At 30.6% G+C, this 20,263-nt stretch overlaps 1 protein-coding gene and 1 long non-coding RNA gene across 2 annotated transcripts; one reads left to right on the top strand and one right to left on the bottom strand.

The window, feature by feature from the left end:
* Positions 1–229: 229 nt before the first annotated feature.
* LOC120086931 lies at positions 230–4,692 on the top strand. Its single transcript, XR_005484385.1, has 3 exons — positions 230–374; positions 3,711–4,393; positions 4,487–4,692. It is a non-coding gene; the product is annotated as an uncharacterized LOC120086931 (long non-coding RNA).
* A 5,883-nt stretch (positions 4,693–10,575) lies between these two features.
* LOC120085009 (probable amino acid permease 7) lies at positions 10,576–19,975 on the bottom strand. The gene is made up of 8 exons (XM_039040825.1): positions 19,840–19,975; positions 19,623–19,809; positions 19,264–19,503; positions 17,304–17,397; positions 16,399–16,625; positions 14,415–14,548; positions 13,114–13,341; positions 10,576–11,025 (listed from the first exon to the last, which is right to left on the bottom strand). The coding sequence occupies exons 2-8, from the start codon at positions 19,726–19,728 to the stop codon at positions 10,621–10,623; spliced, it is 1,434 nt and encodes a 477-aa protein (XP_038896753.1). The 5' UTR covers positions 19,729–19,809; positions 19,840–19,975; the 3' UTR covers positions 10,576–10,620.
* Between the last annotated feature and the right edge of the window lie 288 nt (positions 19,976–20,263).

Below are 20,263 nucleotides of genomic sequence, written 5' to 3'. Positions count from 1 at the left end.
CGTTGACGGTCAATACCGGTTAAGAAAGATATATTACTACCCATGCAATCCAAAATCAAAATCATGAGCGATTTTGGCGTGGGTGGTCAAGACAAGTGCTACTAATGATTTGCGAAGCTTATCAAGAAACGGCCCAAAACGATATCGTTTTGGGCCTCAAACTTCTTTTCCAATCTCAAATCCCTTAGGAAAGTATATAATATTTTCCCTCTTGTTCTTCAGCAGGCGAGACCCCACCCCCCAAATCGAGCTCTCGCTTGCAAACCCTCCACGTTGCCTCCTCGCCATTGATAATGACTACTTGGAATATGTTACATTGTGGTACGCCATCTGCACAGCGACTGTCCGTCGTTGCCACCCTCACGCCGCCTCCGGTAAGTTTTCGATTCTGTCTCTCTCACTCTACCTCGTGCCTAGCAACCCACGAATGCAGAGCATTGCCACCCTTGACGTCCATCCACCATAACCCCCAAGTTGTCGTTCACTCTTTAAGTTATTAATTACTGTGCTCGGTAACTTCGGCTCTTAACCACCTCTTAAAAAGCACAAATTCACAATGGATTTATGTTGTGTTTTGGAAGATTAGGTATCAAAGTCCATCGTAAGTTTCTTGATATATCTATGTGTTTATGTCTCATTTTCATAATCATTATGACTAACGTTAAAACCTTGGATTATTTTCAGGATATTAACTTAGGAAGATGGATATTGCAATTATTCAAAATTGAAAACCCATATAGGAAGCATGACAGAACGATTAAGGATAATGATGAACATGTTACTTCATTGTAAAATTTGAAAGGCACTAGTTCAACCAATTTGGTCTAAATCTACTCTGAGAACCAGTTTGAATCAAATTTTATTAAGAGCAATCAATATTACAAATTACAGAAATTTAGCAAGAGCAACCATTTGTGCCTCTTTGCCAAGCAAAACACTGCCAAATTCGACTACACTTCCGGCCAAAACACCAACGGATACCAAGAGACCACGCGCTGAAAAATAGCCTCTGAAACGCAAACCAAACCCGTCCGAAATCAGCCCCTGAAATTGAAGCCCACACGCCGGACGAAACCCCCTCAATCGGAGACCACGCGGTTGGAAAAACACTGCAGAGCGGACTACACACGGTCGAAAACAAGACCGTTTGACACCTTCCGCTGAACGAGGACTGCACGGCTGAGAACTACCCCAGCGTCGACGTCTTCCGACCGAGAAACCCAAAAAACACGGCTTCCTCTTTCTGCAGAAATTTCTCTCTCTCTAAGATGGTGTTTATGTCACGACTGCCACACTTTTCCCCCTTAAAGTTGTATCTCACGATGAAACCCTACAATTTACGATGTTCAAATAATCCACCACTCGAAGACTATCCGACCTAAAATATAAAGGTTGGATTGGGTTAATTTTGTTTTTGGGTTGAGTTGAGTTAGTTTTATTTTTGGATTGGGTTGGGTTAAATTTTTTCTATTTTTGCTGGGTTGGGTTGGGTCGGGTCGGGTCGTGCGTTGGCTATAAAAAATTTGGGTTGACCCAATTCAACTCGAATTATATATATAAAAATAAAATATACTATGTATATTTCTCTTTATTTAAAATTTAATTACTTTGTATTGATTAATTTGTGAATTTTAAATATATATATATTTAAAATTATTATGATATTTGTCTTTATTTGAAGTTTGCAATAAATATCTTATATATTTGGTATTTAGCATTTGAATTTTATGAGATTTTAGTTATTAGTCATGTGTTGTATATAAATTTACATATTTTTAATTAAAAAGAAAAAAAATAATTTATAACCTGGGCTCTTTGAGTTGCCAACCCAACCAACCCGAAAATTCGGGTTGGTCCGAAAAATACCCTCAACCTAACCCATGTACATCCCTACTACAATTGACAAGATTGAATTATTTTTAAAATTATCATTGGGCTTTAATTACATAAATGCCACAATGATTTATTTATCAAAATGTCATTGGGCTTGGTCCACTTAAATTACATGTTATTTTTTACAAATCTCCCTCATAATAACCATATTTAAGTGCCAAGCTGATTCTTTAATCTCCCTATCATTCAATTCATGTATTTAAACCTACGAGCTGGAAGAACTTTGGTTAATATTTTCCTCTTTTCCTTTGCAGTAATATATTATTTAAAATTCCAAGTTAATAAGTTGGATTGTTTAGTACATTTTTATGCTATTTGATTATTGACAAAAATTGCATCTAATTTGAGTTGGTTTTGTAAATGTTGGTATAGGAGAATTAATATATTTTGTTAGTGGTATTGTTGTTGGTTTGCAGGTGTGTAGCTAATTTTATTTAAGTGATTTGAGATATTTGTTAGTTATTAATACAGGTTGAGAAGACAAACTTTATTAGTGGTGTTATTGTTGGTTTGTAGTTGTGCTACAAATTTTATGTAAGTGATTTGGTGTATTTTGTTGTTTGTGTATAAAGTATAGATCAGGTACAATGATTATTCTGAAAAAAAGACAAAGGTAGCATGAGTTGCTTTTTTGGTGTAAATGCAAATCTTAGGTTAAAAGCTTGTTTAGGGTCAATTACAAGTTGCATATATGAGGGGTCTCAATGACCTTTTTTTTTTTTTCTTTTTTTTTCTTTTTCAAATTGGTACAGTTGACAGTAAAAAAGTCAACAAAAGTGTATAGTTGATATAAGAAATCCGTTGATAGACAATAAAACAGTTTTCTTGACATGTAGAAAACGTCAATAAAAAAGGTTTTCTTGACGTTTTTTAAAAAATAGTTGATGGACAAAAAATGTCAATATTACCTTACTTTGACATTCAAAAAGTATCAACAAAAGGATTATTCTTGACGATTTTTTTCATGTAGTTGATGGGCAAAAAACGTCAAATTATCCTTTCTTGATGGCCAAAAAGGTTTTTTGTGATGTCTTTTGGCCGTCAACAAAACTAGTTTTCTTGATGGTTAAACTTTCTTGTTGGTTTTCTTGATTTTTTTGCCCATCAATATAGACATTTTTTTTGACATTTTTTGTCCATCAACCAAGGCCAAATTTGTAGTAGTGAGTTGATATTATTTTGTAATTATTTTTTCATTTATTTGATATTATTTTGTAATTATTTTTCAATTTTTTTTTAAAATTTCTGCTCTTGCATCGACATTTATACGCATATGTTACAATATGCATCTAAAATTTGTTTTACCTTATAGATATGATAATTAAAAATGGTGAATTATAGTATAATTCAGTCACAATCAAAGTTTCATTAACTAATTATACAATTTCAATCAATTTCCATAAAGCTTCCCAAAATTTTCATCTATATTTTCATAAAATTGAGACCTCGATTGACATCAATATTTCGAACCTTGAATATGACCTCATTTGATAATAATTTTATACATGCTGGTTAAATTGCAAGTTTAGTCTATGAATTTTTAAGTTTGTGTAAAAAAGGTCTCTAAAATTTTAACTCTCTATCTAATAAGTCCCTTATATTATTATTATTATTTAATCTATTAGATTTAGAATTAAATTTTATGCCTAACAAAATCCTAAAATTTTAACTTCGTGTTTAGTAGTTTCATAAAAAATTTAAAATTTAAAATAGGTTAATGACATATTTGTGAAAAACACTTGAAAAGTGCTTTAATTGCTTCTTATTTAGAGTTATTATTGCTTGTTAGTATGGTTTAATGTGTTTAATTTTGTAAGTTTTAGGAAGCCAAGCTACACGAGCAAGTTGTGAAGAAATGGGATAAAAGTTGGTTTAAAAGTTCAAATATGAGGACTTTGGGGCAATCATGCAAAAAGGAGAGAAAATAGGGCTAAGAAGCTGAAAAAAGTGGGGTTGCAGTACCTTACATCTCGAGTGCAGCGTTACAACCTAAGGTTGGGTTCTATGTTGACGCCATGGTGCTGCCTTGCAACATTTCAACGCCACGAAAATACAAGACAGATCACATTCAGTGGTGCAAAAAAAGCATTACTAAAAGCTGAAAAAGGCTGCTAAATGTTTTAGCTACGCCTAAGCATGCATCGTTGTATCCTTTGCTGTATCTTCGTAGTCAATACTTTTAGAACACGTTCTTTGTGCGCCATTAAAACATTAGTTTTACTGACACGTGTGCGTTACTAAAATCTCACATTTGGCAACATTCTAGGCATTGTTAATGGGTAATTTACAATGGTGTTAATATTGTCGTTGAAAAATAAGTTTTAGCAACATGTAAGTTGTTGCTTGTTGGGCTTTTAATCTGATTGCAGGCCTAAATTTGTGGAGAAGTTGATCCAAAGCGAGAGACGTAGTTGCCAGATGTGGCTTCTGTGAGGCCACGTTGCAGAGATCCTTGAGCCACATGAGGGAGAGATTGATTCGTTTCAGTCTATGTAGAAAGGTAATTCTACTCTCCTTCTCTCTAACATTCAAGTATGAAAAAGCTCTCAAATCTCTCCAACTCTCTTTTTATTTCTATGGCATTTTTGCAAAGGAATCGAAGAACAACACACACATGAATGAAGAAGGAAAAGAAGAGACTATGGGTTACGTGACTCGGTTTGAGCAACTTACATCCACGTGAAGGGGAAGATTGTTTTATTAGAAGGCTTATAAAGATGATAAGAACTCTCTAATATAGATTTCACACTCTTACTTCTCTCTTTTACATAGATCTGTATTTATATGGTGTAAATCTATTACAAGAGTTTGTTATTTTAAAAATAGAGTCATTGGAGATAAAATTTCTTCAAATCTCCACCTTGATCCCTATGCATGTAACATTCTCCTTCTAGATCTGACTTGTATTCACCATTTTTAAGGTAAACAGAAATTGATCAGCTTAAGAGATTTGAGGAGCTTGAGCTTAGGAATTGGCTTCGTGAGCATGTCAATTACATTCTCAGAGGTATGAACTTTTAGCACCACGATCTTTCCCTTTTCTATTCTATCTCAAACAAAATGGTATTAGATGTCTATATGTTTTGTTCTTGAATGGTATTGTGGATTTTTGGAAAGATGGATAGCACTTTGGTTGTCATGGTAGATTCCAACTACTGATTGAGATATACCAAAGTTTACCATCGAGCTCTTTAACCACAATCCTTCTTTAATTGCTTCTACTAGTGCCATGTACTCTGCTTCTGTAGTTGATAACGCGGTGATTGACTGTAAATTACCTTTTCAACTTAGCAAATTAAGGCCATGTAAGAAAATATTGCCTGATACGGACCTCTCTTGTCTAAGTCCCTTGCAAAGTCAGGGTCAACATAGGCATATAGCTCTAGATTTGCCTCTTGTATGCTTTGATAGGTTAGCTTAACATTCTTAGACCATATTAAATATCTTAGTATCCATTTAGTGGCCTCTCAATGTCTTCTACCGGGGTTAGACATGTATTTTCTTACTAAGCTATCACAATAGAAGAGGTTTGGTCTTGTTGAGATCATTAAGTACATCAAACCACCCATTTTCTGGTTACAAGGTATTGTTTGCATCTGTTTTAGGTGTTCCAAGTCAGTTTCTGTAGGTGAATTAACTGAAGACAACTTAAAATGTTGTGCTATAGGGATAGTCACAGGTTTGACATTGGATAGATTGAACATTTTGATAATTTTCTCACACTAATTAGCTTGACTGATGTTTAGAATAAAAGAATTTTTTTCACTTGTTATTTCAATCCCAAGGATCTTTCTAAGCTGATCCATATCCTTCATGCCAAACTTTCTATTTAGGAGTTCTTTGACATGAATTAAGTCTTCTTTAGAGCTCCCTGCTAGCAACATGTCATCAACATAGAGAAGTAGATATATCTTGTCCTTGTAGGAAGATAAATTGACATAGGTACATATATCATTGGCACTCCTTTGGAACCCAATACTTTTTATGTAGTTATTAAACCTTATGTACCAGCATCTAGAGGACTATTTACGTCCATAGATAGACTTATTTAGAAGACAATAGAGGTCCTCTGTCCCCTTTACCTCAAATCCCTTAGGTTGCACCACATATATATAGTCTCATCTAAATGTCCATGTAAGAAGGCAGTCTTGACATCTAGCTGGTCTAATTCTAGGTTAGTCCGAGCAACCAATTACAATAGAAGTTTGATAGAGGTTTATTTAAACATTGGTAAAAATATCTCTGTGTAATCAATGCCCTCTCTGTGTAAAGTCTTTAGCCACAAGTCTGGTCTTAGATCTAGGTGTTTGGACTTCGGGAATGCATCATCGTACAAGCCCACGACCCGAGCAAAGAAAGATAATATTCATCGATCCAAGTCTTACCCCTGAAATGACAGTTATATTGAGTCGGCGCTGTTGAGCCAACCCTCACCTATGCAAATCTAAGAGCAATCTCGAATAAATAAAAGTTCATAGTTAGCTTAAGATTAAAGTTAAGTTACCTAGGTCATTGCTTTGAAATAGTCAGTCTTAAACAGTAAACAACATTATAAAGTAAGAGTGACTCATTTCGTGGTTCGATCTTGTATAAACTCTTTTGCACAAGGACACCCCCACTCCTCATGTCCAACATGAACGAATTAGGATCACTTCGTTTGTAGTACTTTACAACTCCTTGTAATAACTATAGAGCATTCCGTATCCAATAGTGTTACCAAAATAAGGTACCCAACCTTATCCATGTACTATAGATCACTTTGACTATTTACTCGAACCTGATCCACCTTTATGTCTCCACTTAAAGTTCAAGTACTCATTCAATAGTCAAGGGACTTTTAGGTTAATTGGATTTCTATTTAAGTAATAGATCTATTCAATAACACATTTATTGAATTTTCAAAATAAGCTCCATTGTTTACATACCACGAGTTTTAGGACATAAAATCCGATAGGAGAGCGTGCAACGTTGCAGCGTGCTTAACCTGAGCGTCAAGAAAGCGTCACAACACTTGCCCCCAACACTTGGTTGCCCGTGCGGAGGAGGGTTGTCTGTCAAACTACGTAGTGTTGCAACGCTACCATTTTGCCTTCAAGCATTGGACTTGAGCGTTGGAACGGTGGCATTGTTCCATCTTCAGAGCTATGCAACACTAGGGAGAGCATTACCGCGTTGCCCTGCACTTGAGCCTACTTCCTTCAAGCTATGAGCGAGCATTGGGCTTAAGCTTTGGAGGATTGTTGGAATGCTTGACAGGGCAGAGAGCTTTAATGAGTTGGTCTTCTTTCGTCCTTTGTTCAAATGGGCTTCTTTCTTGGTCATCTTAACGTCTTTTTGTCCTGGATGCTTCATTTGAATGCTTGTACACTCGAGTCCTACAAAGCAATCGAATTAAACATATTAAGCAGCTTAACAACCCCGAGTTAAGTAGAGGAAAATAGCATGTTTCCAGTGCTATCACTAGGCTTCTGATCAATTGTCACACCCTCTTTTAGCTTGTAGATTCACTTGAATGCTATTGACTTGCATATTTTAGAAAGAGGAGCTAGGGTTCAAGTGTCATTCATAGTTAGTGATTTCATCTCCCCACTCATTACTTCTAATGTAGCCTAGGAGATAAAAGAAGAGAAATCTCCAATAATAAAATTAAAGTTTTTATTATGAATCAAAAGTGGCCAATACAAGAAGACAATCTCTCTATTTATAGAGATGTGGAAAGGGAACCAATCCTAATCCTAATTAATCAAAGAAACCAATCATAATCCTAATTAGTCAAAGAAACTAATCCTAATCCTAACAAACCAAGGAAACTAATCCTACTCCTAATCAATCATGGAAACTAATCCCAATCCTAATCAATTAAGGATTTGACCAAAATACCCTAATTTATCCTAATCCTGCTACATTATTCTATCCCTAAAAAAAAAAACTCTTCTTCAAGTTTTAAAACAAAATTGAAGATAAAAATAAAAAAGTAAACCACTCAAACGGACACATCTCTAAACACCAGGCACCAATAACAACCATTTTTTTTACGAACCACGTTAATATATCGAATATATGATTCTTAAAAGGGAAAATTATTTCCATCAATACTTTCATCAATGAGCCCAAGAATAAAAAATACTTTGTTGTTAAATTATATGTGGACTCCTTAAGGAATAGAGGAAAAACATTTTCAATTTTCTTTTACTTAGGTTGCCCAAGAGTATCTTTTTCTTCCACATTTAAAGAATTCACATCCTCCCAGTATTTCCTCTAATATAACCTTGATCTTGGTTGTTCTTAAACGATTCTTGGTAAATCTTGGACATTTTTTGTATAACATAGGTGGTGTTGATTCTCTTGTTGTATTTCTTGGTGGTCAAGGCTAACTTCCACTCTATTCTCTTGCGGTGGAGGTAATTGTGGTTGGTTGTGTGGCTCAGTTAATTGATCTGACCAATTAGATACATTCTTTGCAGTGGCTTCATCTTCTTAACACCTCCATCGTTGATTTCATCAATTAATAGTTCCTCATCATCTGGTTCGAATGTATTAGTCCCATCGACTTTTTATTCTTCCAACACAAGCTCCTCTTCGATCTTTCTACCTTTCTTAATCAACCCGTCTTCAATTGATTTTTTTCTTTTGTTCTACTCCATTCATTTTTTTTTCGTAATTTCACAACCCATTTGGATGAGTTATTGATCTTCTTGATTGACTAAATGTGATTCTTGATGGTTTCTTGAAAAATCTTGAAGATTATAATTACGCCTTTCTTGAATTTTTTTCCAAAAGAATCCAAATTTCATTCATTCTCTTTCGAAGGTCCTCTTGATATATGTTTTTATTTGAATATTTTTGTTTTCTTGAAAATGTTTCGACCTCTAAATTTGTGTTGGAATGATTCATAGGTATTCTTTGATGTTGATGATAATAATTTCTTTCACACTTTGAATCATCTAACTTCCATTTCTTACATTGATTTCTTTCACACTCTGAATCATCTAACTTCCAATTCTTACATCGATTTCTTAAGAAACTGGATTGATTGGATCATCAGACTCTTTGTTGATAATGTCGCATTGTTATTCCATTCCAAACTACATTAGAATCTTCATCGGAATCGCTAGAATCACTATAATCAAATTTCAAATGTGGATAATGATAGGTTCTTTGAGAAAATTGTGCATGGAGGGAATTATTATGTTGGAATTCTTCTTCTGAATCATTTGATTAAAAATTCCAACACAGCTTTTGGGAGGAAATTTGACTTTCTTGCCTATAACAACTGCTATATTTTGTCTTTTCGTCTTACTTGATCAGTAATAGTCCATTATTACAAACTCTTGAAAAAAAACTCGATATCTTCTTCCTTTCTTAAAATTTAAAGGGTTCCTCTTATATAGATGTGGACTGTTCAACAATGAACACAACTCACGAAGCTCCCTCTTGCGATCGACGTCGCTAAGAGTTTTTCGGTCTTCCACCGGCGGCAGCCAACATTGACCCAGACGGATGCTCTGAAACCAAATTGATGTAGCTTAGGAGATAAAAGAAAAGAAATCTCCAATAATAAAATCAAAGTCTTTATTATGAATCAAAAGTTGTCAATACAAGAAGACAATCTCTCTATTTATAGAGAATTGGAAAGCAAACTAATCCTACTCCTAATTAATCAAAGAAACTAATCCTACTCCTAATTAATCAAAGAAACTAATCCTACTCCTAATTAGTCAAAGAAACTAATCTTAATCCTAATAAACCAAGGAAATTAATCTTAATTCTAATCAATCATGGAAACTAATCCCAATCCTAATCAATTAAGGATTTGACCATAATACCCTAATTTATCATAATCCTACTACATTAACTTCTATCCAACTTCTAGCTTCAGGGTAACTCATTGTCTCATTAAAAGTAGTTGACTCTTGGTCACTTGGGACCACAATAGTATTCAAAACTAGGTTCATATAGATAGTCTTAGTATACCTACCTGAAGGAACAATTGCCCTTCTTTGTCTATCCATAGCTAATAAGTATTAGCTCAAATCAGGTTGAGCTTCAACATTTTCAACTTGCTCACCTATGGTATCCTTTTTCTCATTTGAATCACCATGAGGGTTGTCTTGTGTAGGTGAATTTTTAGGATTCTTCATCTCAATTCTAGTGGTAAGGTTCTTAGGAATTTCAACAATCACTTCTTCCCTCTGCATAAACATTTCTTTCTGTCTAAAAATAATATATCTGCTGATCATAAATCTCTTTTCAATAGGGTGACACATTTTTTTCCTATTATTTGATGGCTCTAAAATTACCTTTGAAAACAAAGGTTAATCATTTAAATATAATACTTTGAATTAAATTAAATCACTTAGTATGGAACCAATTATATTAACATGGTTTATAACGCTTTTACAAAACTAATTATAACTAAATAATTTAGCTTAAAATACTTATTCTAAAAGTTAATACCAAAAATGCCCTAAAATAATTGAAAAACAATTGATTCTATTGAAATCATTTTTAACGAATCACTTATTAATAAATTAATATCATTAAAATCATTCTCAAACACATCTTTACTCAATTACGATAAAGAAAGAAAAAAATAGACTACTATATATATATTGAACCACAAATTAAATTATATATATTTTCTCATAATTAACAACCTTAGAAACACAATGAAAGGAAAAAAAAAAAAAAGAGAAAAACAAAAGTATTCTCTTATTCTCAATTACTTTAGCTAAACTTAGTACTAATGATTCTTTCAAGTGAGCCAATACATCCCATAACAGTGACAAGAAAACAAACAAAACTAAGAACCCTAAAAGCAATCCATGTCCTTGTCCAAGCCCTAATTTTCCTTTGCTTGAAGAACATTTCAAGAGGAAAATAAATGGCAAAAGGCCAAAAGTTCAAAGCCCCAATCAACCCCAAAACTTGGTTGAAGTAAGGGAAAAGCACAGCACAATAAGTGGTTGATAAAACAAAGGCTGTTCTGAAACACAGCCTGAAGGGATGTAGTTTAAAGGCAGGCAACATTGGGAGTTTGATGGATGATTGTCTGTTCATAAAGACATTATTGTTTGGATAATTCCTTCTTGTCCATCTCTCAACAATTGAGAAAACTGGCTGGCTGTAAATCTGAAAGTTGAGAGGAATTTATATCATTTCTCACAATAAATATGTAAAAGAAAAACCGAAAACCGAGTTATGATAATGATATTGACCTCGTTCGATAATAATTTTGTTTTAGTTAAATTATAAGTTTAGATCTTGAATTTTTAATTTTTTTGTCAAAATGGTAACTTTCCATTTTGTATGTAGTAAATCCATGAAATTCTAACAAGGTCTTGTTTGTTAACTATTTGGTGCTTTTTTTTTTTTTTTTTTTAAGAAACAAGCCTCTTCATTAAGGTAATGAAATGAGACTAATGCTCAAATACAAAATGATACTAGCAAAATAAAGACCTAATCATTATTAACTAAAATTTAAGAATTAAGGCCCCCGTTTGGTAATCATTTTTTTTTTTTTTTTTTTTTTTTTAAAATTAAACCTATTATTTCATCCTCATTTTTTACAATGATTTGCATTTTTCTTAACTATAATGGTTGGACTCTTAGCTAAGTTCCAAAAACAAAAACAACTTTTTGAAAGCTATTTTTTTAGTTCACAAGATTTGGCTTTGTTTTCTAAACCACTGCTTAAAAGTAGATAACAAATTAAGACTTAATTTTCGACAATAAAAACAAAAAACAAAATGGTTATTAAATGGGGCCTTAGGGATTTGATTGATGCAATTAGAAGTATTACATGAGAATTTTTCAAACGAAATGTAATGGAGGGGATAAATTGACCCGCTCACAAAAATTCAAAATTTAAATTGATACCATTATTAATTTACGGTTTAAATTAATATAACATCTAAAGTTTTGAGATATAATTATATTGATATTTTCCAAAAATTTACCATCTAACGTAGGAACTGAAAACGAAACTAGTAATCGAATAGGGTGATGGTGCAAGTTGAAATCAACCATACTAATTAGCAACATTGATAGAGAAATTCTTATAAATCAAAAAACAGTCCACCGATTCCGCATCCTTCTAGATTGATTTGAGAAAAAAAATATATTTTTTAAAAAAATCTTTTTTTTATAAATATTTTTTATAAAAATGGTTAAAAAATTCTTCAAAATTATTTTGAGTGGTTGTCAAATACTTCATTTTTTTATCTAAAATGATTAATTTTTTAAATTAAACACTTGAAAATGCATTCTAGATACACTTTTAATTGGTTATTCGAGAAAACTTCAATTTCAACTTTTTTTTAATAGTTTTATATAGAAATTAAATTACAAATTTAGTTAAACAACTTTTGTGCTTGTGTACTTTCAAAATTATTTAATAAATTTTGAACTTGTAATTTTATATTAGATAGGTTAGTGAACTTTAAAAAGTTACCAACATATATTCTTAAACTTTTTTTAAAAAGCCAAAAAAGAAAAAGAAAAAGAAAAATGGAAAGTTGAAAAGAATAAATTAAACGCACTTTCAAGAACTTATTATGCAATGTTTTAATTTTATGTCAATTAAGTTCATATACTTTTAAAATTGTTAAATAGATCCTTAAGATTTCAATTTGTCTAATAGATTTCCTAAAATTTTGAATTTTGTATTTAATAGGTCTTTCAATTTTATCTAGTAAATAATTCTAAAATAATTTAAACCATTTTTGTCATTTTCAAAATCACTCTGAAAAATGCTTTTAATCATATAGAATCAATTTTAATAGTATGAAAATTGTACTTCGAAGTGTAAAAAATAGTGATTAAATATATATTTTACAGTGATTTTGAACATAACAAAAATTTGTTTTTAACCACTTCAAATCACTCTCGAACATTCAAAATTGAAAATTTAGGGATTCATTAGAATAATCTTACATCGTCTAAAAGATCAAATTATAAACTAATATTTCTTTTAAAAAATCGAATATATTAGGAATCTATTAGTTACAAAATGGAAAGTTAATTAAAAATTTATTAGATACAAAATAAAAAATTTACAAACTGATTAGGCATTTTAGTTTGAAAATTAAATACAACATGGATTTTAGCTAACTTGAACTATAAACAAAAACCCAATTTAAATTTTTTGAAATAAGTAAAATTAAAGAGGAAAAAAAAAAAACAAGAACGTTATCAAACGTGAAATAACAGAATACATACCTGATATCCTCCCAACAAATGAAGAACAACACAAGCATTAGCAAAGGCAAGAAGCCAAAAGTGGTGAAAAAAGGCAGGTTCAGTCAAGAGATTTCCAGGAGTGGCATCACCAAAGGCTGCATATCCAAAGGATGCACAACACAAGTAGAACAATGTGGTCACTGAAATGGCTATTGTTGTAGCCTTCTTCATTGTTTGGTTTTCTGGTGGTGGACTCTTCAATGTATCCTAATCAATTCACCAATTCTCCCTTTTTTTTAATTATTTTTTACTTAAAAATAACTCGACTATATATGTTTTGAATTCTATTTGAGATGGTATTAGAATAGGTTGGTTCATGAATTTTTGTTAATATTAATTTCTACTTACATGACTCTTCTTCATATTTCAAGCCCACGAGTGAGGGAGAATATTAGATTTTATATTAAAGTTGTCTTCACTCATCAGCTTAAATTTTTCGGTCGACTTAAGATTCTAGGTAGATCTAGATCTACTAACCTCTTTTGACATGGTTTGTTTAATAGATTTCTGTGGGCATATTAGGATTTTCCTCTCACAAACTTTCTAGATTTCAAGAATTTGGTATAAAAATGGCTATATAGTTTATCCCTTGTCATGGATTATTCTTTAAGTCATTTATTAGATGATGAGCCAAATGGCTTAGTGCTAGTATATTACGGTGTTTCAAGTTTAAAACGGTTTAATAGGCCTCCAAACTTTTAATTTTGTGTCTAAAAGAACACTGTCGTATTAAATATATGTTTTTTCAAATTTACGGGCCTATTAGGGGAACATAAAATTAAATTTTTATCTAATTACACTATGGCTATCTATTTATTATATGTCTAATTGGTTCACATATATATATATTTTAAAAGAACACTTTAAATATAAAAAGAATCTACTAGACGTAAAATTGAAAAGTTCAAAAGAACTATCACACAATAATTTTAAAAAGTTCAAGGACAAATCTATTGAACACAAACTTAAAGCATCCAAATTTAAAGATTAAACTAGCAACTTAACTAATTATTAATGAAATTAGTTTTAATGACAAGTAATGAAATAATACTTTTCATGGAATAAATTAATGAATATAACAAAAGTTAATAGTTCTAAAAACTAAACACACATAATAATGACCATAAAATTAAGTTTAAAGAGTAAAGATTAGATTTAAACCTAGATTTTTCTTCAAATAAAACATGAACATCATCTTAAAAATAAGTACAAAAGCATCTTCTACTTTATAATTAAAAGTTATAGCTTAAATTAAAGGGAAGGAAAGAGGAGATGATGACCTGTATATTGAGAAGAATAAGTGTAAATGGATAAGCAAAAGCAATATCTCCAATAGCTTCAAATGCTATAAATAATTTTTCAGTAAGATTGGCAGCAGGGATTCCTGAAATGTTGCCTTTGATGCTACCATTCTCTGTCAACAATTAAGCTTTTATGAGCCATGAGAGGAAAAAGAGTAATTAATTAACTACACAATTTAAAAGGTTAATAGTATAGATTGGATATCCATTTCATTCACGAAGCTCAACTCGTGAGCGATTAATATTAGTTGGAGAGAAAATAACAATCTAAAGAATTGTTTGAACTCAAGACCTTCTGTTTGATGTCATTTTATTTAAGTCTCAACTATATCAAAAACTTAAATCTCTTCTTTGATATCCATTTAGTTTTTTATTTAAATCGTGTCCTTATTTGCAGCTTCTTTCGATTTGTTAAATGGTTTTTATTTTTTCTTAAGAAAATATTTGAATTTTTAATCAAATTCGAAAAGCAAAGACAAGTTCTTTAAGATCAATTTTTTTAGTTTTAAGATTTTGGGTTGGATTTTTAAAACTTTTGTCAAGATAGATATCTAAAAAAAGAAACTCATTAGTAGAAGTAGTGTTAATATAAGTTTAATTTTTAAAATAAAAAAATTTAAAAATAAAATAGTTATCAAATGAGACATAATTAAATTGATTAATTATAATTATATATTTATTCTAATTTCATATATATAGTGAAATATTTTCGAGGAAATTGGTTTTCAACCACAAAAACACCAATGAATTCAACAATGAGTGAAGAGACAGTTGCAAATATAGACATTAGACCCAAAGTATTAGCAAATATGACATAATATAAAAAAAAAAATTACAAATACGGTCAAATTTAAATAGTCTATTGGTGATAGACCATATTATTGGTAGGAGTCTATCAGTGATAGACCATATCACTGGTAAGAGTCTATCAACGATAGAAGTCTATCGCTGATAGACTTGGCTATATTTGCAATTTTTTTTAAATGATATTATACATTTGGTTATTGTTCTTAAAAATTTTACCAATTACAATTATCCATAAGTGAACATACAGAAAAGAGAAGAAAATATTTCGAAAACAAATCAAAATCAAAATAGTGTACGAAACTAATCATATATTGAGAAACGAGAAAACTACTAAGTATATTATATCAAATGTATTGATTACTTATCTTGTTGTCAATTATTTTGAGATGAAACTCTATATTAATCTAATACGGTTACATAGTTCATGAAGCTCAAATAAGTATTTAGTCCCATAAAGGATCCTGACTCGTGAGATGAAACGTCATGTTTAGCTCGCTTGGTATTAGAGCCCACGAGGTTCAAATGAGTATTTGGTTTCAAAAAACAAAAGACTCCAAAAAGGTAAATACAAAAACAACATCATCTTAAAGGGTAGGATGAGGATCACATATTAGAAAGATAGGGGAGACCTCATAATTCTTATAACATACTCGAGTTATTTCTCTTAAACTATATATGGCAATGTAAATAGTCACATAGTTTCTTATGAGGTTTTGTCTCATGTAAATAGTTTTTGTAAACATCTAAATAAATTAAAAAATGATAGGCATCACTACAACAATTTTGACCGACGTATGACAATATAATATAAACCGTCATCATTTCAGATATCATCAAGATATGATGATGGTTAAACTATAATGAGAGTAAAGAATTGGCATAAAAAAAACTCCATCATCGTAAATATATGATAACAATTAGTTATGATAGACAACTGACATCAATTTCTAATATCAGCACCTATACGATGACATTTAGATATGATGTCAGTTTAAAACCAACATCATATCCATGTCATCATATATTTGTGATGAAAAATTAAAATAAACATGTCTTTAATTCTTTAAATTTTTGGTTTGGACTATTTATCAAATAACTGTATTCATATTGTGCATAGAAAAAAAAAAAGACATAATTGAGGAAACAGAAAGGGTACCTAGAACTTGAGAAAGCCCAAGAACAATGGCAATGGTTGAGTAAGAAAATGACATGATTGTGGCAAAAATGGACAGCCATCCCATGTTGTGCATGTCTGGAATTTGGGACAACATTATTTGGACAGCTCCAAATATTATGGTTTGATAAGAACTGTCCTCTTGTACAGTGCATGAATTGAAAGCTTCATCCCCTTCTCTATGGTAACAAATTAGCTTCTCAATTGCCCTGAAATAAAAACAAAACATCCTCAGAGAAATTCAAACATTTAATATTGGTCCTAAAACTCACTCTTCTTGTTTTGGATTACATGATCATTTGGTTGATTTTCATGTTTGTGTTATCTTTAACGTTTCGTTTGATAATCAATTTGAGTTTCATGTTTGGTCATTGATTTCCATTTTTTTTAGAAAAACAGAAAAACAAATATGTATGATCTTGTTCGATAACCACTTGACTTTTAAAAATTGTATTCGTTTAAGTCACACAATTTCTTTAGAATGATCTTAATCTTTTCTTAAGAAAGCATTTGAATGCTAGGTCAAATTATAAGTCTCACATGATATTTAACAAGATGGAGATGTAATAAAGAGTGTATAAGTTAAGATTTAAATTAATACAATTATTAATTCAAAAATTTATATAACATTCAAAATTTAGGAATATAATTAATATTTTATTGAAAATGCTTAATCATAAATATATGTTTTAAGACTAAAAAAGCGAAAGAATAAGGATGAAATTAAAAAAAAAAAAAAAAAAAAGTCAACAAAAGGGGGAAGAAACCCCAAGAAATTTCTATTAAGTTGACAAACTGAAAAATGTTTAAATAGATAATATTGAAACAATAAGGACCAAATAGAAAAAATACATAGGGACTAAAATGTAAATTAAAACAATTATTACCGAATGCTGCTAGCTGTGGTTATAAGATAGGCAACGTCTGTAAACCAGAAGCTGATCATCACATTCACCGTACATATTTGCTCCCATTTTTCTCCTAAATATATCGTCAAACTTTAGAATTTCACTGGAATTGTTTTCAAATATAAGAAAATGAGTCAATTTATATATAAATATAGCAAAATGTTACCATCTATCAATGATAGAAAATAAAATCACTAATAGACATCTATCAGTATCATACTCCAATATGTCTATAATTATCTATTACTGATAAATTGTGATATTTTTTTATATTTAAATATTTTTCAGCAGTTTTACTAGTTATAATAATCGTCCATTATAATTTTTATTGATTGATTTATTTATTATTATTATTTTTTAAGTTCAAAAAATATGTGGTGGAATTTCAAACCTCAATATTTGAGTTAATAATATACATTTTATGTTGATTGAGCTGGTATTGACGACTTCTTTAATTATCAATTTCATCAAATGTAGACAAAGTACTCCCTTCTTAAATACGTGCTTTCATATTTTTTTTATTAGTATTATTTTTTTAAAAAAATAAAGGTATCTTTTGAAATTATTGAATATAATATTGTAGTTTTTAATGATGAAATTAAAGTTTCTTTATATCGTACCCATGTTTAAGAAAACAAAATTTTAATAATCCACTGTGATAACGACTTTGTTTAATTCAACTAATTTTGTGTTGTTGAAATTTATATTTTATTCCTTCCAATTTTTTAATTAGGAATTTTTTACATTTGTTAAAGGAACAACTGAATTTTTAATCAATTATTTTTAAAAAGAAAATTACTTCAATAAAATTATCTTTTGTGAACATAATGATTATCAAATGGATGGATGAGAAGTAAAATTTCACGAATTGTATGATTTATCGAAAACTTAGATAAAGACGTCAATATGAACATAGCTCGACTAACCTAAAATTTATATTAGCGATCTTGAGATAGATTTGAATCTCCCACTCCAAATATGATAAAAAGAATGGTTAGGATAAAAACTCATAAGTTTTATAAAAGTACATTATTCCCATACCAATCCTCCTGTTTTTTATTCCCTTTTAAGTAGCGAATGTTTTAGTCAACCTTGAATTAATTAAAAGTAATTTTTAAATCTAATCACGTTTGAAAAACTTCTAAAATACTCAAACACCCAATTTCTTTTAAAATTAAATGCTTCGTTAATATATATATATATATATATATAAATCAAATAGCCATGACATAGATGTTAAATAAAAAGGGGACAAGAAAATCGTAGAAGTAGCTCTAAATTAGTCAATAATAATGCTTCCATTATCCTCCTACTACTTTGATTTTTTTTTATTTTGAAAAAAGAAAAAAAAAAAGTTATTTGACCAAACTTATAAAAGAAGAAGTAACTCCAAATTAATCAATAACAAGGCTCCCATAATCCTCCTATTAATTTAATTGTCTTTTATGAAAAAGAAATGTTAACCAACTTTTAACAAGAAGAAAGAAAGAAAAAAGGTCAGTTTTGCTCAATTGTGAAAGAGTGTTTTCTTAACAAAAATTTAGAGTACAAATCTTTCTATCTCATGTTAATTAATAATCACATATAAAAAAAATATCAAATTATTTATAAAAATAGAAAAAAAAAATACTAATAGACATTAATAAACTTCTATCCGTTTTTATCATTAATAGACATTGATAGACTTCTTTTACTCTCTATCAAATAAAATTAAATATTTATTATTTTATATAAATAATTTTTTTTATTTTTCTATTTTTGAAAATTTTCTTATAAAGAAAAGAATATAGAGAGAAAAAGAGCATGTTTGGAATATATTTTCAAGTGTTTAATTTAAGAAAAAATCATTTTAGAAGAAATTGGAACATTTGACAACCATTCAAAATAATTTTTAAAGTGTGTTTTAAAACGAGACGAAAGAGAAAGTAGGTATACAAACCTAAATACAACTTCACGGCTTGAGGATAGGATTTGATTCTGAAATGTCCAACTTCCGGATCCGGATACCGATAACAATCGCACAAGAGAAACGCCAATACTGAAGTCACCGTGGGAAAAACCACCCCCAACAGCACAGGACCGGCGATCCACCCCAACTGAGCCACACTCCATGGTAGAGACAGCACGCCAGCACCGATCACTCCGGTAATAATATGAGCGATGGCCGTTCTCAAATCCCCTATTTTTTGTTTTATACAAAGAAAACTATCGTAAAGGAAGATGTATAAAAAAAAAAAAAAAAAAAAAAAAAAAAAAGCCAAAAACTAAATGGTTGTCCTAAATTTGGATGGTGTTTACCATTTCTCTGAATCAATTGTTCTTCAGCCTGGTCGTGGGAGCACGAAAGGGTTTCGACGATGAACGGCAGGGCTTCGGGTTCTTCACCGTTGTCGACGCCACCCATTTATTGGTGGTGAGCTTTGGACAATTTATTGTATGAGATTTTAGGGACGAAAGGGGAAAGGAGGGAGGATTGAGGGAGTAGAAATTGATTGAATATTATTGGTTGAATTACTTTTGATCATTGTTTTGGTGTAATAAATATGGTACGATTTAACGAAGGACAGAACAAAGGAGGAGGGGAAGACGCAATTAGTTGATTGATTCGATCGATTGATTGATTTTTATTAATTTATTCCTCTTTTATTGGTTAGAGATGCTTGATGGAGGAGATAACAATACAAAATCCTTTTTTTTTTTTTTTTTTTTTTTTAATATTAAAAAAATAAAAATTGGATAGCTCTAACCTCTTTGCATAATACTATTTTAATAATAATAATAATAATAATAATCTCTCTTCTAAGTCCTCCCACAAACTCTATTTAAAGCCCCTTTTTTTTCTTTGGGTTAAATGGTCATTTTTGTCTTTCAAGTTTATTCGATTTTAATCCGTACATTTCTATTAGCAAATTTTAGTTTTTATATTTTTAATAAATTTT

This window comes from Benincasa hispida, chromosome 9 (assembly GCF_009727055.1).
Source record: "Benincasa hispida cultivar B227 chromosome 9, ASM972705v1, whole genome shotgun sequence".
In the NCBI taxonomy this organism is placed as follows: domain Eukaryota; kingdom Viridiplantae; phylum Streptophyta; class Magnoliopsida; order Cucurbitales; family Cucurbitaceae; genus Benincasa; species Benincasa hispida.
The sequence above is the reverse complement of the archived record's forward strand: the minus strand, read 5'-3'. Positions and strand labels throughout refer to the sequence as shown.